This window comes from Lepidochelys kempii, chromosome 5, assembly GCF_965140285.1.
Source record: "Lepidochelys kempii isolate rLepKem1 chromosome 5, rLepKem1.hap1, whole genome shotgun sequence".
NCBI classification, from domain to species: Eukaryota; Metazoa; Chordata; order Testudines; family Cheloniidae; genus Lepidochelys; species Lepidochelys kempii.
Window position 1 is genome coordinate 58,149,596 of NC_136384.1, and position 14,493 is coordinate 58,164,088.

Here is a 14,493-nt window from a genome sequence, read left to right on the forward strand (position 1 = left end):
AGATTTTTTTCTAGTGAAGTAGGAAATGCTACACTATTTGGAGTGCACAGTTTGGGACTTCGGCAAGATCCTTTATTTCTGCCCCACTCCTGTGTCAGGCATGTTTTTGGTCAGGAAGCGCTTGGTGACGTAGAGATGGCTATGCTTGTTCTCTGTTTAGGCAGTGGCCTATGTGTGATGCAGCCAAAAAGTGTGGGACCTAGCAGGATCCAGGTTTGTGGGACGCTGCTGCACCAGGAAGCATCAAGGTGCAGATTTATTTATGTGGGTGCACGAGCAGCCCCTGTACTCATTGATGGTACAAGTTGAGGGCTTGGAGCCCAAACGTGGCTGGACACAGGTAGACCCCGCGTTGCCCTTGCCGCCTCCAGGGAAAACAACCGAGTTCCTGTTTATCTATGTGGAACAATGGCCTGGCCCACTTCCTTGCATCCCTGTGGGCAGCTACGCCGGGCGCTGAAGGGGCTGGTTCTGCTGAAGCTGGAATAGGGCAGGGACTATTGGCGGGGACAAGGCTCCGTCCTCCCACCCACCCCCTTCTCCCAGGGGGTGGGGAGGCAGCGGGAGGGCGGGGAGTGCCGGACGCAGCGCGGAGAGGAGGGAGGAGTAGGAGCCGGGAGCATGCATAATGTGCGAGCGGCAGCGAGTGCGCGGGCGGCTGGCGGAGTCCACAGGACGCGGATGCCCATGTCCCCAGGTCTAGGTAGGTTTGTTGCCCGTCTCTTCCCAGGGGGAGAGCGGGCCTTGCATTTGGAGCATCCTTCCTCAGCGGCAAAGCTCCCCCTGCTAGCTCTAGAGTTGTGCCAGCAGCACTTGTTGCCGCAGGGAGAGGCTTTCTGGCTGTGGACAGAGCTGGGCTTGGAGCTCGCCCTGCATGGCTGCTGGGGAATAGAGTCTGCTGAGGTGTCTAAGTGTCCTGGCGAGCGGCTCCTCTTTCTCTTCACTGGGCTAGAGCAGCAGACAGCTGCGCTTCCAAGGGAGACCCGTGTTCCCGGGAGATCACAACAGGCAGAAGAAACTCAGCCTGATAGGTCCCAAGCCCGGGAGCGATTTGGTATTTAATACCCTGAAAACTACGCAACAAAACATCAGTTTGACTATTTTCAAAGGAGTGAGAATAAAATCAAAACAGACTGGGGGAACTTCTCCCATATTTGTTTGCACTGTGTACAGCTCAGCAAAACAAAGCGGGTGTGTGTGTGTGTGTGGGGGGGGGGAATAAAACTTGGCCAACGAGCATCCCATGATAGAATTAATTTGCAAATAATAACAAAATAAATGAAAATGGAATAGCTTGGGTGTTTAAAAAGGTTACCCTTCTACAGCTTTTTGATGTATTCATTTTGTATGAATTATTGTAGAACCCACTCTGGCTAAACCAGATAAACTGTAGTTCAAATTTAATAGGAACTACATGCCAGATCTTCACTAGGGTTTTTTAAATGTGTCTCTAGTAGATTTACAATATAGATAGATTTGGTGTGGCATGCAAATTATTATTGTGATACACTATTTGGACAGCATCCAAAAGTGTGCTTTGTGCTTCTAATATACATTGTGCACATGTTATAAATACATATCTACTTGGAACTATTCTATCAGTTAAATGATAGGCATTTAGAAGAAAACTTATGCATTAGTACAGTGTAATAACCAAAGATACATACATTCAGAAACTAGATTACCCATCTTTTAAACTAAAATAACCTATCCCACAAAAATGTACTCAGTATTTACATGCACACTGAGGGCCATTTGGGGAGAGGGGGATTAGAAGGGTTTAAATAATATTAAGGATGCAACTGAAAATGTCCAGCTATCAGGAAATTTAAAGATAAAACTAACATTCCATACAAGTATTTTTTAAACCATGTCATGACTTCAGGACGAAGTATTAGTCAAAAGCCAGGAAAATTAAGACATTTGTTTCTTAATCTTAATGCTATTTAAACACAAAGTCAAGAAATCAATGACATCATAGTTAGTTTACATCTGAGTGAGCATACTGGTATCAAAAGTGCAGGCTTATCACCTTGGTTTGGGAGTTGGATCCTGTTCATACTGAAATCAATGGGAAAACTGCCATTAGCTTTCTGGGATTAGGGCTGGACTTTTTCTTTGGGCTAGCAAAATAATGAGGGCTCAAAAATAATATATTTTGGATATTGAAGAACTGCCAGCAAATATATGAACTTGATCCTGAAATCCTAATGCAGATAAAACACCCATTGAAATGGTGGGGAGCTTTAGTGGAATAAAGGTTTCAGAATCAGGCCTAAAAAGTGTCCTTTTATTATTAACATTTTGTGCTTTTTTAAAAATTAGAAGTCTGAGCCAAATATAGGAAAGGTTTAAAGCTATATGACACGCATAGCATCATTTTATTTAAAATAGTGAGGGTCTAGTTTATTTGCTTGAGAGGCTCATAGGTTTCCATTAAAAACCCCTCTCAGATATAGGACTCAATCCTGTAAATGCTTACACACTTGAGTAACTTTACTCACACAAGTAGTTACAGAGGGCTTGATCTTGCAAACACTTACACATGTGCTGTCCTTTACTTATGTGAGTAGCACAAGTTACTACAATGGAGCAACTTGCATGAGTAAAGTTAATCAAGTACAGAAGTGCTGCAGAATCTGGTTCATAGATATTAATGGAATTACTAATATTAGTAAAGTTACTGACATATGTATATTTCTATAGGATTTGGGCCATAAGCTGTAACCAATTATGGTAATTTCGAGAAAATGTATTGATAATGCAAAAAATCACCTTTTGGAGTGGTACTCCCACTATTGTCAGAAATTAGAACGTGGGTAAAGAAGAGATTAATACTGAATTATTATTGCTTATGTATTGTATTTTGAAATATTTGATACCTAACGTGAATATAATTTTAATAAAATACTTAACATTTTAAAATGAAAGCTGTAATTGAAAATGTCTTTTGAAATGTCTGTTGAAAAAGTTCAATAGAGATGGACCTACTAAACTTGTCTTGAGTACTTGTGAAGATCTCTTAGCCTAACATGGTTTTATAGGTATTAACAAACTGTGTGCTCTCCATTGGATTCTTGCTATTATATAAAATAGAATGTTTAAGATAATTTAACTTCATTTTATTGCTGGATAACACTTCTCTCTCTTATTTGCTCTTACTGAGTGCCCTTTTACAATGTGTTCTTAGTATTTCTGTCACTGTATAAATTTTCCTTTAAGAAATATAAAGAATATTACATCCTAAATATAATTAGGAGGGAGCAAGTATGAATTATTACGTGAAAACTCTTCATACACATTGTACTAGGCCCTGAACCTGCATAAACTTAAGCTCATGCATCATGTTACACACATGAGTATTCCTATTGACTGCAGTGGTACTATTCACTTGCATAAAGTTACACATGTACTTAAGTCTTTGCGGGATCAGAGCCTTAGATTATAACCACTGTTGGACAGAATACTTCTCCCATCCAAAAAAGCACAGTTAAGCATTGCTTGCTATGCTTAACACCCTCATTGTCAAATTCATGTTTATAGATCTGATGCTGTGAATTTCAGATATTCAGTGGAGTTCCAGCAATTCAGAGAAAGTTCACATTTTATCAAGAGAAGTATGTTAGTTTTTTGAGGGAAAGAGATTGACATGGTGAATAACTGGTATGTTATACAACCTAATCCAGGTGGGACATTGTTACCTTTTCACTTTGAAAACTACAGTTGACTAATGAATGAGCCTCTTCCTGTAAAGTCTTACTCACACAAGAAGTCCTGACTCAAGCAAGTAGTTCTATTGAAATTGAGTAAAGACTTTGTGCATGAATGAGATTTTGCAGGATTCGGCTCATGGGATCAGTAGGAATTGTTAAATGGCTATAGCAAGAGGCTGAAAACTAGAGATGCTACAGTGTTTCAAATCTTAAAAAAAAACAAAACAAACCCACAACCCTAAATGCTGACTCATTGCTTGACTTATTAATATTTTCTTGAAAACTATTAAAATTGTTTTATAACTCACCAAATGTTGCAATTTGTTATAAATAACAAGTGTTGATTTAAACAGGCAAGAAGCTGATTGAATACTTGAATTTATCTGGCAAAATGAAATACAATGAAATGCACGGTCTATACACATTTTGAATTTTGTGATAGTGGATTTTTCAATATGTTGACAAGAAAATTCCCTCTAAAATGCCATAGTATTATCTCTTTATATGTTAAGATATTTTGATATTGTGTCAGTTGTATTTTTCCAAGTTAAAGTACAGTTATGTAAATCAGGGTTTGCATTCTTTATTTGCTAGCAAAAGAAGCTATTTCTTTCCCCCGTCACTTCTCCAGGCCTCATCCTATATATTTGGGGCTTTGAACTGTTTCAAGCTTTACTTTATTAGGGATTTAACATGCTCTTAATTCAGCCATCTGTTATGGGTTTGGCACACCAACAGATCTGAGGTACTGGTCAGAGGCGAGCGGTAGAAATTTCCCACATTTTTAAAGGTTAGGGAAAGAACTACCTTTATGAATAGATTTTGAATAATTCTCAGCGAGACAATGGTGCAGAAGTGGGGTAAAAAATGTGTGTCATTCTCTGAAGCACAAGGTCCTCTGTCTGTCTTTAGCTTTGCTGAAAAGCAATTAGCATTTCAACCAGCCAATTTGGTTACATGCAATGAAGTACTTGGGTTTGTAATTTGCTGCTCTCGGCTTGGTGCTGTTGAGAACTAGCCCCATGTAATCCTCTCAAAGTACCTTTCTTTCCAGCCTAGTTATTGTTGCTGGTCTTAAATAACTACTCAACAAAGAGATTTCCTTGTCTTCAGCTACAGGGTGCTATCGGGCAAGGAAAATTAAATACCCAGCTAATAAGGGAATATTATAATTATTAAATAGTCATTATTAAATTGTGGCACAGGTTAAAAGCTTTAGAAAAGTTTTAAAAAACCCCAAACCACTCAACAAAGATAATGTGAGGAGTCTTTGAATCCAGACAGCTTTTGCTTTCAGAGCTCCCTTCAGTACACAGAACTTTATCATTTGTATGATTTAAAAACAGATTGCAGAGATATAAATGATTAATTCATAGTATAGATTGGAGAGGAGGCCTTGTATTTTTTTCTTCTATGGAGAGGTATTGTTTTGGGGCCTTTGTTAAAGACAGATCTATAGAAAAAATCCTCTTCTTTGCTTCCCTGTAATAACAAATGAAATATATTTAATCAAATAATTGATGCACATATTGATATATTTCTGTAATTTAGTATAAATATTCAATACAAGTGTTAATATTTAAGAATATATTTTTTTGTTATGAGTGATTTATTTTTGTGATTAGGGTAACACATTAATTTGCTGTGTAGCTCATACATGCTTATTCCTTTGTAAGGAACCACAATACATAGCTATAATTCTTTTGTCAGTTCACTTGAAATAATACCCTTTAATCCATGTCACGAGGCTATAATTCACGTCTGTTCACCTGGCAAATCTTTTTTTCTATAAACTTATTATGTAAGAAGCAATAGTCAAGGTTGTTTATTTTTATTTTTCAAGCTTTCCGGCATGAGAGATAAATTATGAATATGCACTAAAGTATCCAGTAATATGATATGCATGCAATGTATGGCTCAGCCAGGCAAACAGTAATTAGAGATATAAATTTTGTCCTCATATTCAAATTTAAATTTTAAGGGGGTGACAGATACCTCCAAATTCAAGGTACAAATGGAAATTATTCCGAAGTCCAAGGGCCAGAGCTTCAGTTTGTGTAAAATGGCATAGCTCCATTGAATCCAGTGGAACTATATCAGTTTACACCAGCTTAGTTTCTGGCACCAGTATTTAAGGGCCTGATTCTGGGATGTGCTGAGCACTTGCAATTCCTTCTATAATTCATGGTAGCTGTGGGTCAGCATCTGTAATGACCAAGACGTTATGCAGCTGTTTGGTCAATTGTGTAAGAAGCCATGTGAGAGAGATACAACAGAATAGAAACTGGCTAAGTGTGAGGGGTGGGGATTGCATGTTTTGTGGGAGATAGGAGGCCTCTAAGGGAATGTCTACACTGTAGTTAGACATCCACGGCTGACCCATGCCAGCTGACTCAAGCTCGCAGGGCTTGGACTAAGGGGCTGTTTAACTGTGGTGTAGACATTAGCGCTTGGGCTGCAGCCCAAGCTCTGAGACTCTCCCACCTCACAGGGTCTTAGAGCCTGGGCTCCAGCCCAAGCCCAAATGTCTACTAGTCTGACCAGATGTCCTGATTTTATAGGGACAGTCCCTATTTTTGGGTCTTTTTCTTATATAGGCTCCTATTATCCCCCCACCCCCTGTCCCGATTTTTCACATTTGCTGTCTGGTCACCCTAATGTCTACACCGTGGTTAAACAGCCCCTTCTCCTGAGCCCTGCAGGCCCAAGTCAGTTGGCATGGGCCAGCCACTGGTTGTTAATTGCAGTGTAAACATAGTCTCAGTTAAGTGAAAAGCACATCCACCCCACTTCTTTTGAGAGGAAGAATGCCACCTATGTTGTGCCATGTCTGGGTTGCCCTGGCATTGCAAACCTTTGAGTGAGTAATTTTTACAAATGTGAGATGTCCACTGACTTCAGTGTGACTACTTGTGTGAAACAGGATTATTTGCATGAGAATGAGGGTTTGCTGGAATGGGATCCTTCTATGGGACTTGCCTTTCGCTTCAGTGATAGGTATGTACATGACAAAAATACTACAAGCTATATTGCCAATTGTTGCAGTACTATAGCATATTTATCTGTTACAATATATGGTATTACTGGGTTTTGGATATAGCTACACATGGACAGATTCTGATCTCACTTGCTTCAGTGTAGATCAGGAGTAGATCAGTTGAAATCATTGGAGTTGTACTGGTGTAAGCTTACTATAAATGAATCAGAATCAAACCCATGTTATTTCTTGATAAAAGAATGTTGTTTTAGCAGATTTCAGCCGAAGCTTGATTGTTTATCACACAGGATCAGATTCTGATCTCTGGTATAAATATGGAATAACTCCAGTTGGGTAAGTTCCATTGGAATCACTCTGGATTTAACTTTGAATAACTGAGATCAGAATCTGGCCCTTAATCCTAATCATAATTATTATATGGTTCTGTGGGATGCCCAGTAAGGTTACGATTAGGAAGTCTATTCAGAACAGGTTATAAGGTATCCACAAATGTTTGTAATTAAAGACCTATGCTCTGTATGAACAATTTTTTTGCGTGCTTGCCATTGGCAAGGCAAAGAGCTCAATAAGTGAGTTTAGCAGTGTCTGATAATTTGGCACTTCATTCTGTGCTCTGCCTTAAGAAAGTAGGCAGAGCAGATAAGTTGAACCTTGCAGACCCCTGAGCTCTACCTGACTTATAAGACAAAGCTCATTTCTCCTGAGATCCTTATAAGCTTAAGGAATACTAACAGCACATGAAAGGAACATCCATCCCCTTTTGAGAGGATAAAGAAAAAAGCCACCAGAAAGTACAAAAGCAGAATATGAATTGCAATGGTCCCACTTCCCTCACTTTGAACAAGGAACAGAGGGAGGAGAAGATGGCATTCACCTCTCTCCCATTAGCTTCAAGGAAGAGGCTGGGATGCTTTGGCCTTTCCATCAGAGTTCTACCTCTAGATTCAGCTGGGAGACCTCACCATCTTTAGTATGGGTTCCTGGCTAGTACAGTAGATTTAGTTAGCTGGCTAAGAGGGTTAGCTTCCTGGCCAGTAGATATGAATGTGATGAAAGGTTGCTCAAACTCCTTTCCTCGGGACAATATTTATACAATGAAGGATGAGTGTCCTCTTTAAGGGACTTAATTGAGAGAAAGAGGTTTTTCATATAGAAATACTTTCAGGTACATTAAACTAGCTGTAGCTCCATTCTCCGTGCTACATGTCAAGTTAGTGAGTTTTCGTAAAGTTTTAAAGAGGCCTGCAGTTATGGTAAAAAGCTGTTGTTCAGGAGAGTAATTGCCTAATATTTGTGTAATTAAAAATAATCTCCTTCAAATGCAAATAAGCCCTCCTGAAAACTGAGACGGGAGCCTGCTAGTGCTCCATCATGGCAGCAGTACTTGGTGGGCAGCATGAAGCCACTGAGTTGGGAGTTTTGGGACAGTCGAAGCCAGTTGAGAGCTCCCTGCAGCTGGCAATGTGTGTGTATACGTGGGGCCAGGTCAAGTGTTTCCCAATATTTTGCATTAAAAAGGGGAGAACAGGCACCTGTGAGCGATGCTCCCTGCAGCAAAGAGGGAAGGAGGGTCGGCAGAAGCTAGGATATAAACAGCCTTCTGAGACAGAAGCTAGGGGGCAGGGCCCCCAAATAATATGCATGAAAAAATGGGATACTGACAGTCTCCCACAAAATGTTACATCCATCAGAGGAGTCCAGAATGGGGAAGAGGGGAGCAAAGAGAGAAGCAACCAACCTGGCTGCTTGGTCTTTTATAACTCTCCTGCTTCCTCTGTTTTGCAGCAGGTAGAGGCATCAGGCTTCTCTCGAGGTATTGGGATGTCATTCTGAAGTAGTGACATGGAAGCACTGTCTGGTCAGCCCTCTTCCATCAAAGTAAGGGATTTATTTCTCCACCCTCCACCCCCCCAGGCTCACGGGGGAAAGGGGCTGGGACAATACACCCTATTCAAATGCCAGGTTTTGCTGGCACACACATTGTGTCCTCCTTTGAAAATTTGGTCCTTAATATTGACAGCTGAGCTAGTGAAGCTGTGAGGTCAAAAGAGAAACATTCTGATAAGCCTTAAATACAGAAACTCCTTTCCTGTTATATTACTGGCAACATAGGAAACTCTATGAATGTATCCGATGAAGTGAGCTGTAGCTCACGAAAGCTTATGCTCAAATAAATTTGTTAGTCTCTAAGGTGCCACAAGTACTCCTTTTTTTTATAGGAAACTCTGAATCTTAATGAACTGATATTATTACAATTCATATGATTTTATAATATTATGCTTCATAATGTTTGTAAAGTTCAGTGCTGGAAACCAGGAGTTCTTGTTTTATCTCAACAACAAGTTCAGCAAAGGTGGTGACATTGTAAGCCTTCCTGCACAGTTCCAACCTAGTGTGCTTCAGCCGTGCTCTGGAGAAACTGCCTTTAAGGATGAAAGAGCAGTTCTGACTCCACACTGATTCAGGAAAAGATCCTGCAGGGTGCACAGTGGAACAAACCCAGTTGAGGATAGGGTACTGTCTGGCAGCCCGAGATGGCCATCATGCTGCTCACACTGCAGAGTAGCACACAAGCCATTCTTTTGAGGTTCTGCTTGGCTGGGTGTATAGTAGTTGAGTTGTGGTAATGGGGACAGATAGGAAGGAATGTGATAAATGCTATAACCTTGATGTGCTATACCTATACACTTTAGTAATCCTGAGTACAATGTGAAAGTAAGCAATACAAAATAGTCACAGATCTGAAGAGATCGATCCACTCTAAAACATCTACCTATATCCCCTACCATCTTCCCCTCACCATCAGCCATGCTAGGTCTGACAGCTAGTCTTGGCTCCAGATGCTTATCTCCTTTTGCTTCCCCCATTCATGATCTCTTCTCTCCTCTCTTCTCTCTTCCTAGTTGGCTATCCTGCACTGTCCTTCTCCTTTAATGTCGGTTTATGACCTGGCTACTGCCTTTTCAAGTTCAGATCCCTTCATTGCTGTTTCCCATTCCATGTTGATCCTTTCTCACAGACTGAGTGTGTGCCACCATCCTCCAGAGTCCCCACCCCAGAGAAAGTGAGTGGTGCCTTCCATTTTAAAAGCTTTTGATTATCAAATGTAAAAGTCAGAGTATAAAAATCTGTGGAAAAGACCTTCTAAAGTTAAATTGAAAAAAACTAAATTTATGTTGTTGATTTGGTGATTGGGAGAAATTCAGCATTGTAAAGTTTGAGCATAAGGCAATCTTCACTACCCTCACCCCTTGATCTGCACCATTGACTTCAGTGGAATAGCTCACAATGTGTAGAGCTAAGAATGTTGTAAGTCTTTGCGGTATCAGGGCCCAGAAGCAAAACGCAGCGTAACTGAAGTCCAATCTTAGAATAATTTGATGTGATCTTAGAAACGTAGGTGCAAGAATGGGCAATATTTTCTTCTGAAAGGTTATGAATAATATGTGAGTAAAAGGAGCCACAGAGAAAATAACAGTACAAAGTATCAGAAAAGCTTGTATGCTTTTGGGGCATCTGGCTTGCACGTCTTTGAAGTGAAAACCATGTCATCAAACCGCTATTCAACTATGGCATCTCCTAAGGCAGCACTGACATTGTGAAGTGTGGTAGTTTAAAACCAGTGTGTGACATTCTTTCAATTTAATGAAATGCATACCCAGACTGCATTAATGCTTTTTTTGTAACATGCTATTTGGTGACAGTAAACATGAATTGTCAGAGGGAGCAGAACAGGGGTGATATGGTCTATGACTTATTTGTGATTTATGACGTTTTAGAAAATATTTTATAGGATCAGTAAGTAATCTTTCCTATCCTACACTGGGAGTTTTCTCTTTCTGTAGAAACATAAATGTGCTCCAGAAAATGCTATATTTATCTAAGAAACTGTGTGTTACCTGCTAAGTAGCATTACTTTTTAAAAAGTCCTTTGATTTTTACATTGAATGTCTAACAAGGGTGTAATTTTGGGATTTACAGGATCCTTCACTGTCTTTAAAAGTCTGTTATTTTCTTTTGAGACCTATTTTTAAATATTCTTGGTTATATAAACCCTTAGAATAAGCCCATTCATTTTTAGTATCCAGGATTACAATGTGTAACATCATTTGAAGCTACTATTGACACTGTAAATCTCTATTTGCTATGGCTCTATCAAGCCCAAATTGACCTTCACAGCTGTTGGCCCATTGAGGTTCTATTTGACTTCCTAGGCTACAGAGTCACAAAGGCTGTTTAGACCCCTTTTCTTAAAGATTTGTTATATTCTCCCTTCCCCCCACACTCAGTAGCAGTTGTGGCAATGTATGTTATATTTTTATGTGATTTGAATCTTGTCTTCAAATTCCTTCTCACTCAGTCCTCTAAAAAGCAATACTCCTATTAAAGGATGCAAGGTGGCAGAATTGGACCCAATAAATATTAGTAATTTAGCAGCATTGCAGGATGGAATGTATTATCTATTAAAAGTTTAGTATTTTTACTGTGGAAAAACTACAGTAGTTTCAATATAAATATGAAAAGTCAAAGATAAAATTACCAATATTAATATGGTACAATAGGTAAAAAAGATGTATAATTCTTGTCACAGAAAAAAATAATTTAGGCCCAATCCTGCAAAGACACTTGATGCAATATGATTAGTATGGGACCCACTCACTGTGTGTATAGTTCAGCACATGTGTAAATCTTTGCAGGATCAGAGGAGTCAGTATATAAATCATGACCAGCATTTTATAAGGTAAAGTATCATGAGCTATACTGGCTCCTTGCATAATATTTTGAGTCCCATGAGCTGAACTGTTCAAGTTTTGATTTACATTACTTTTACTAGCTGTAATATTTTAAAGTTGGTTTAATATGCACAGAGATAAAGGTCATTTCTGGCAGGTTGCACACAATAAATCATAGTTCAAATAATTTAATGAGGAAGAATTCTCACCTACTGAATAATTGATGGCATGATTATGAAACCTCTCTTGTTCCACAGGAGTAATCCTATAGTTTTAGAAAGTCCCCTAGTAGAGGTAATAGAATTCAAGTAATTCTAAACTTTATAACCTTGCCCCCTAAGGATCATATTTTCAGTATTATTTACTTGCAGCACACACCATGGGAAGCTACTTGCTAAGTCTACGACAAGGTAACAGCTGAAGCGAAAAGGTCAACAGACTCTTCAGTTGCATATAGAAGATGCCTGCATTTGCAGACTATGTAATTGTCTCAAAGTTTACAAAGGTTACACTGACTATTCACATTCAAGCTGTAATATAGGCACTCAAGATAACATTTATACTCTGGAGAGCAATTTAGGGTAGAGACCAATACACATCACTTTTAGGTTAGTCGTAGTCAGCTTTCTTGTTGTCCTGTGAGGTGCCTAGAGTCTTCTACTCTAATAGAAATGGCAGGATTGGGTTTTCATTCATAATCTTTATTTTTTTGCTCTGTCCTTTTTGTCCTCAATGATTTTGTTTTTGTTTTTTTTGTGTCAGACCATCTCATAGTTAAATTGATAGGTATCAGTAGGTGACTAATGTGGGTCATCTTCCTACAGAGTCACAGTAATATAGGAATTGCCTTACTTCATCTGACCAGTTGTCTATCTAGTCCAGCATTCTGTCCCTGACTGTGTTCAATACCTGATGCTTCAGGCAAAGATGCAAGAAACCCTATACTAAGCAGTTATGGGGTAACCTGCCCATAAGGGAAGTTTTATCCTAATTCCCATTGTTTAGAAGTTTGTTTTTATATCCCTTCCAAAACTTTTTAAGTTTTAATTTAGTTGAAATCATATTGCTGTAACTCTGGATCCTGTAAGTGTGAGTTGTTTGTTCAATGAGTGTCATCATATCTCTTTAAAGTGGCTCTTCTTCCTTGACACCATTTTCCTGTGCTTGGAAAGTTACCTCATAAAGGCAGATTGTGACAGACCCTTGCATAGGTGTGCATGGGGAAAGGAGTGTATGAAGAACCTCCCTTCTTGTTGCATGCCCCATGCAAGGGTTGTAACAATTGCAGACCTTGAGCTTGAGGGCAATTCATTCACTGCTCCCTTCATGCAGACATGGGGGTGTACATACTTGAAAGAGGTTGAGGAGGAGTGGGGTGGAGGAGTTGGGGTTGCTGGCCAGTCCGTAATGTAGATAATATTGAAACTCGGGGGGCTGATCCTGAAAGCCTTTTACATGCAGAACTCTCATTTAAAATCCATGGGAGTTCTGCAAATGAAAGGCTTGTGGGATTGTACCCATGGTAATAAAGATTCAGTTTGTGGTGGGGTGAAATTCCTCAAGCAAAAAATATTTTATTGGGTGACATTCTTATCAGAAATAATTAAACACATTTCAAATGGGTTGTAAAATGGATCATTTGTTTCATCGGGATGATGGCTGCTCCGTCCCTGATTTTGTCTTCCGGATAATATCTGTCTGTGTGTTTTCATTACCCAGCTGTTCCCAAGATGGTGTTCAATAGAGCTGAGTGAATAACTTATTACTAATAATTTAAACAAACAATCTTGTCTTTTTTTTCCTGTTTGTAAATTTTATGTGACAAGGTTGTAATTTTCTTGAGTTTATTTATTGTTCAAAATTATTCAATACATGATTTCTGTGAATTATTCTTGGCCTGTAGCTTGTTTTCAGTTCATTGTGAATACACAGTGCAATATTCATCCCATTTTGACTGGACACTGATCACATTGATCCTGCAATAAGTTCTGCTTGGGCAGAGCCCTGGGTCTGTGTGAAGCTTCATTTTTTCAGAGATCTGCCTGTGCAAAGTTCATTGCAAGATTAGGGCAATCACAGATTTCTTTTACCTTACTGGATGAGCATAGTTTTTAGAACCACAGGCATTCTTTGAATACATCCTGATTTAAAATTTGATACTCACTTTTCACAAACATTCAAAATGCGCTCTCTGTGTCAATAACCATTCTTGTCAGCACATTCATTTCTTAGAACATGTGTGAATTGCCATTTCACAAGAAAATCGTTGGTATGTTGTGGAGAGAGATCTAAAAATAAAATTATAATACTGTTCTCGTCAGCTGAAGGAACTCTATCTAAAAAAAAATTGTCTCCATTGGGGACCAATCCTGCAACATGCGTTGTACCTCTGGAAAATGCTGGGCACTCTCAACTCCCATTGAATTCACTGGTACTTGAGGGATGCTCAACTTGCCATTGGACTTGGCCCTGAGTAAGGGAACTCAAATCCAGCTGAGTCTTAGATTGCTCTATCCTAAGAGAAAAGGATACACCCACATACTAAGGGAGAGTCCCAACCCTGAAGAGTTCACAGTCTCATTAAAACATGATGCCATAACTGGGTGTAATAAAAAAAAAATCTGAAAGGAATCTGGGAGAGAGGCTGAGAGAAACAGTAATAAAAATATAGGTCAAATATATACACACTAAATAGTTTAGAGTATCAGAGATCCTGACGGCGAATTCAAAAATATACAATAGGAAGTAGAATATATTTTAAACACTTGGAGTCAGTTTTTAGCAGGGAGTGTTATTTGTACCTACAAAATATAGGCCCAGCCCTGCACCGCTGAAATATGGCATCCAGTTTGCTCAGAATTATGGCCTGTGCATGTTTTGGGCTTGCTCTTTGCAGTCCTTACTCAGGGAAAACTGATATTTGGAAGATTGAATAGAGATTGCAGGATTGGGCCCAAAGGATACGAGTAATTTTGTCAGCATCAGGCACGAGGTGAGTGGATCAGATGTGAATACAAAACCCTGCATTTGATAATTATGTGAATCTTAC

General features: G+C 39.3%; 1 protein-coding gene across 14 annotated transcripts in view; it reads left to right on the forward strand.

Annotated features, from left to right (window-relative positions):
• The first annotated feature begins 427 nt into the window (after positions 1-427).
• Positions 428-14,493, forward strand: part of ADGRV1 (adhesion G protein-coupled receptor V1) — a 412,444-nt gene continuing 398,378 nt past the window's right edge. For 5 of the 14 annotated variants that reach the window (XR_013635788.1, XM_078852802.1, XM_078852804.1 and 2 more), the window contains exon 1: positions 428-703. Coding sequence is in view for 11 of the 14 variants with exons in the window: in XM_078852802.1 (XP_078708928.1) it covers positions 622-703 (82 nt within the window). In the remaining 3 variants the exon portion in view is untranslated. The remainder of the gene's footprint in view (positions 704-14,493) is intronic. The other 9 variants (XM_073344461.2, XM_078852798.1, XM_078852799.1 and 6 more) reach the window with 3 other exon arrangements.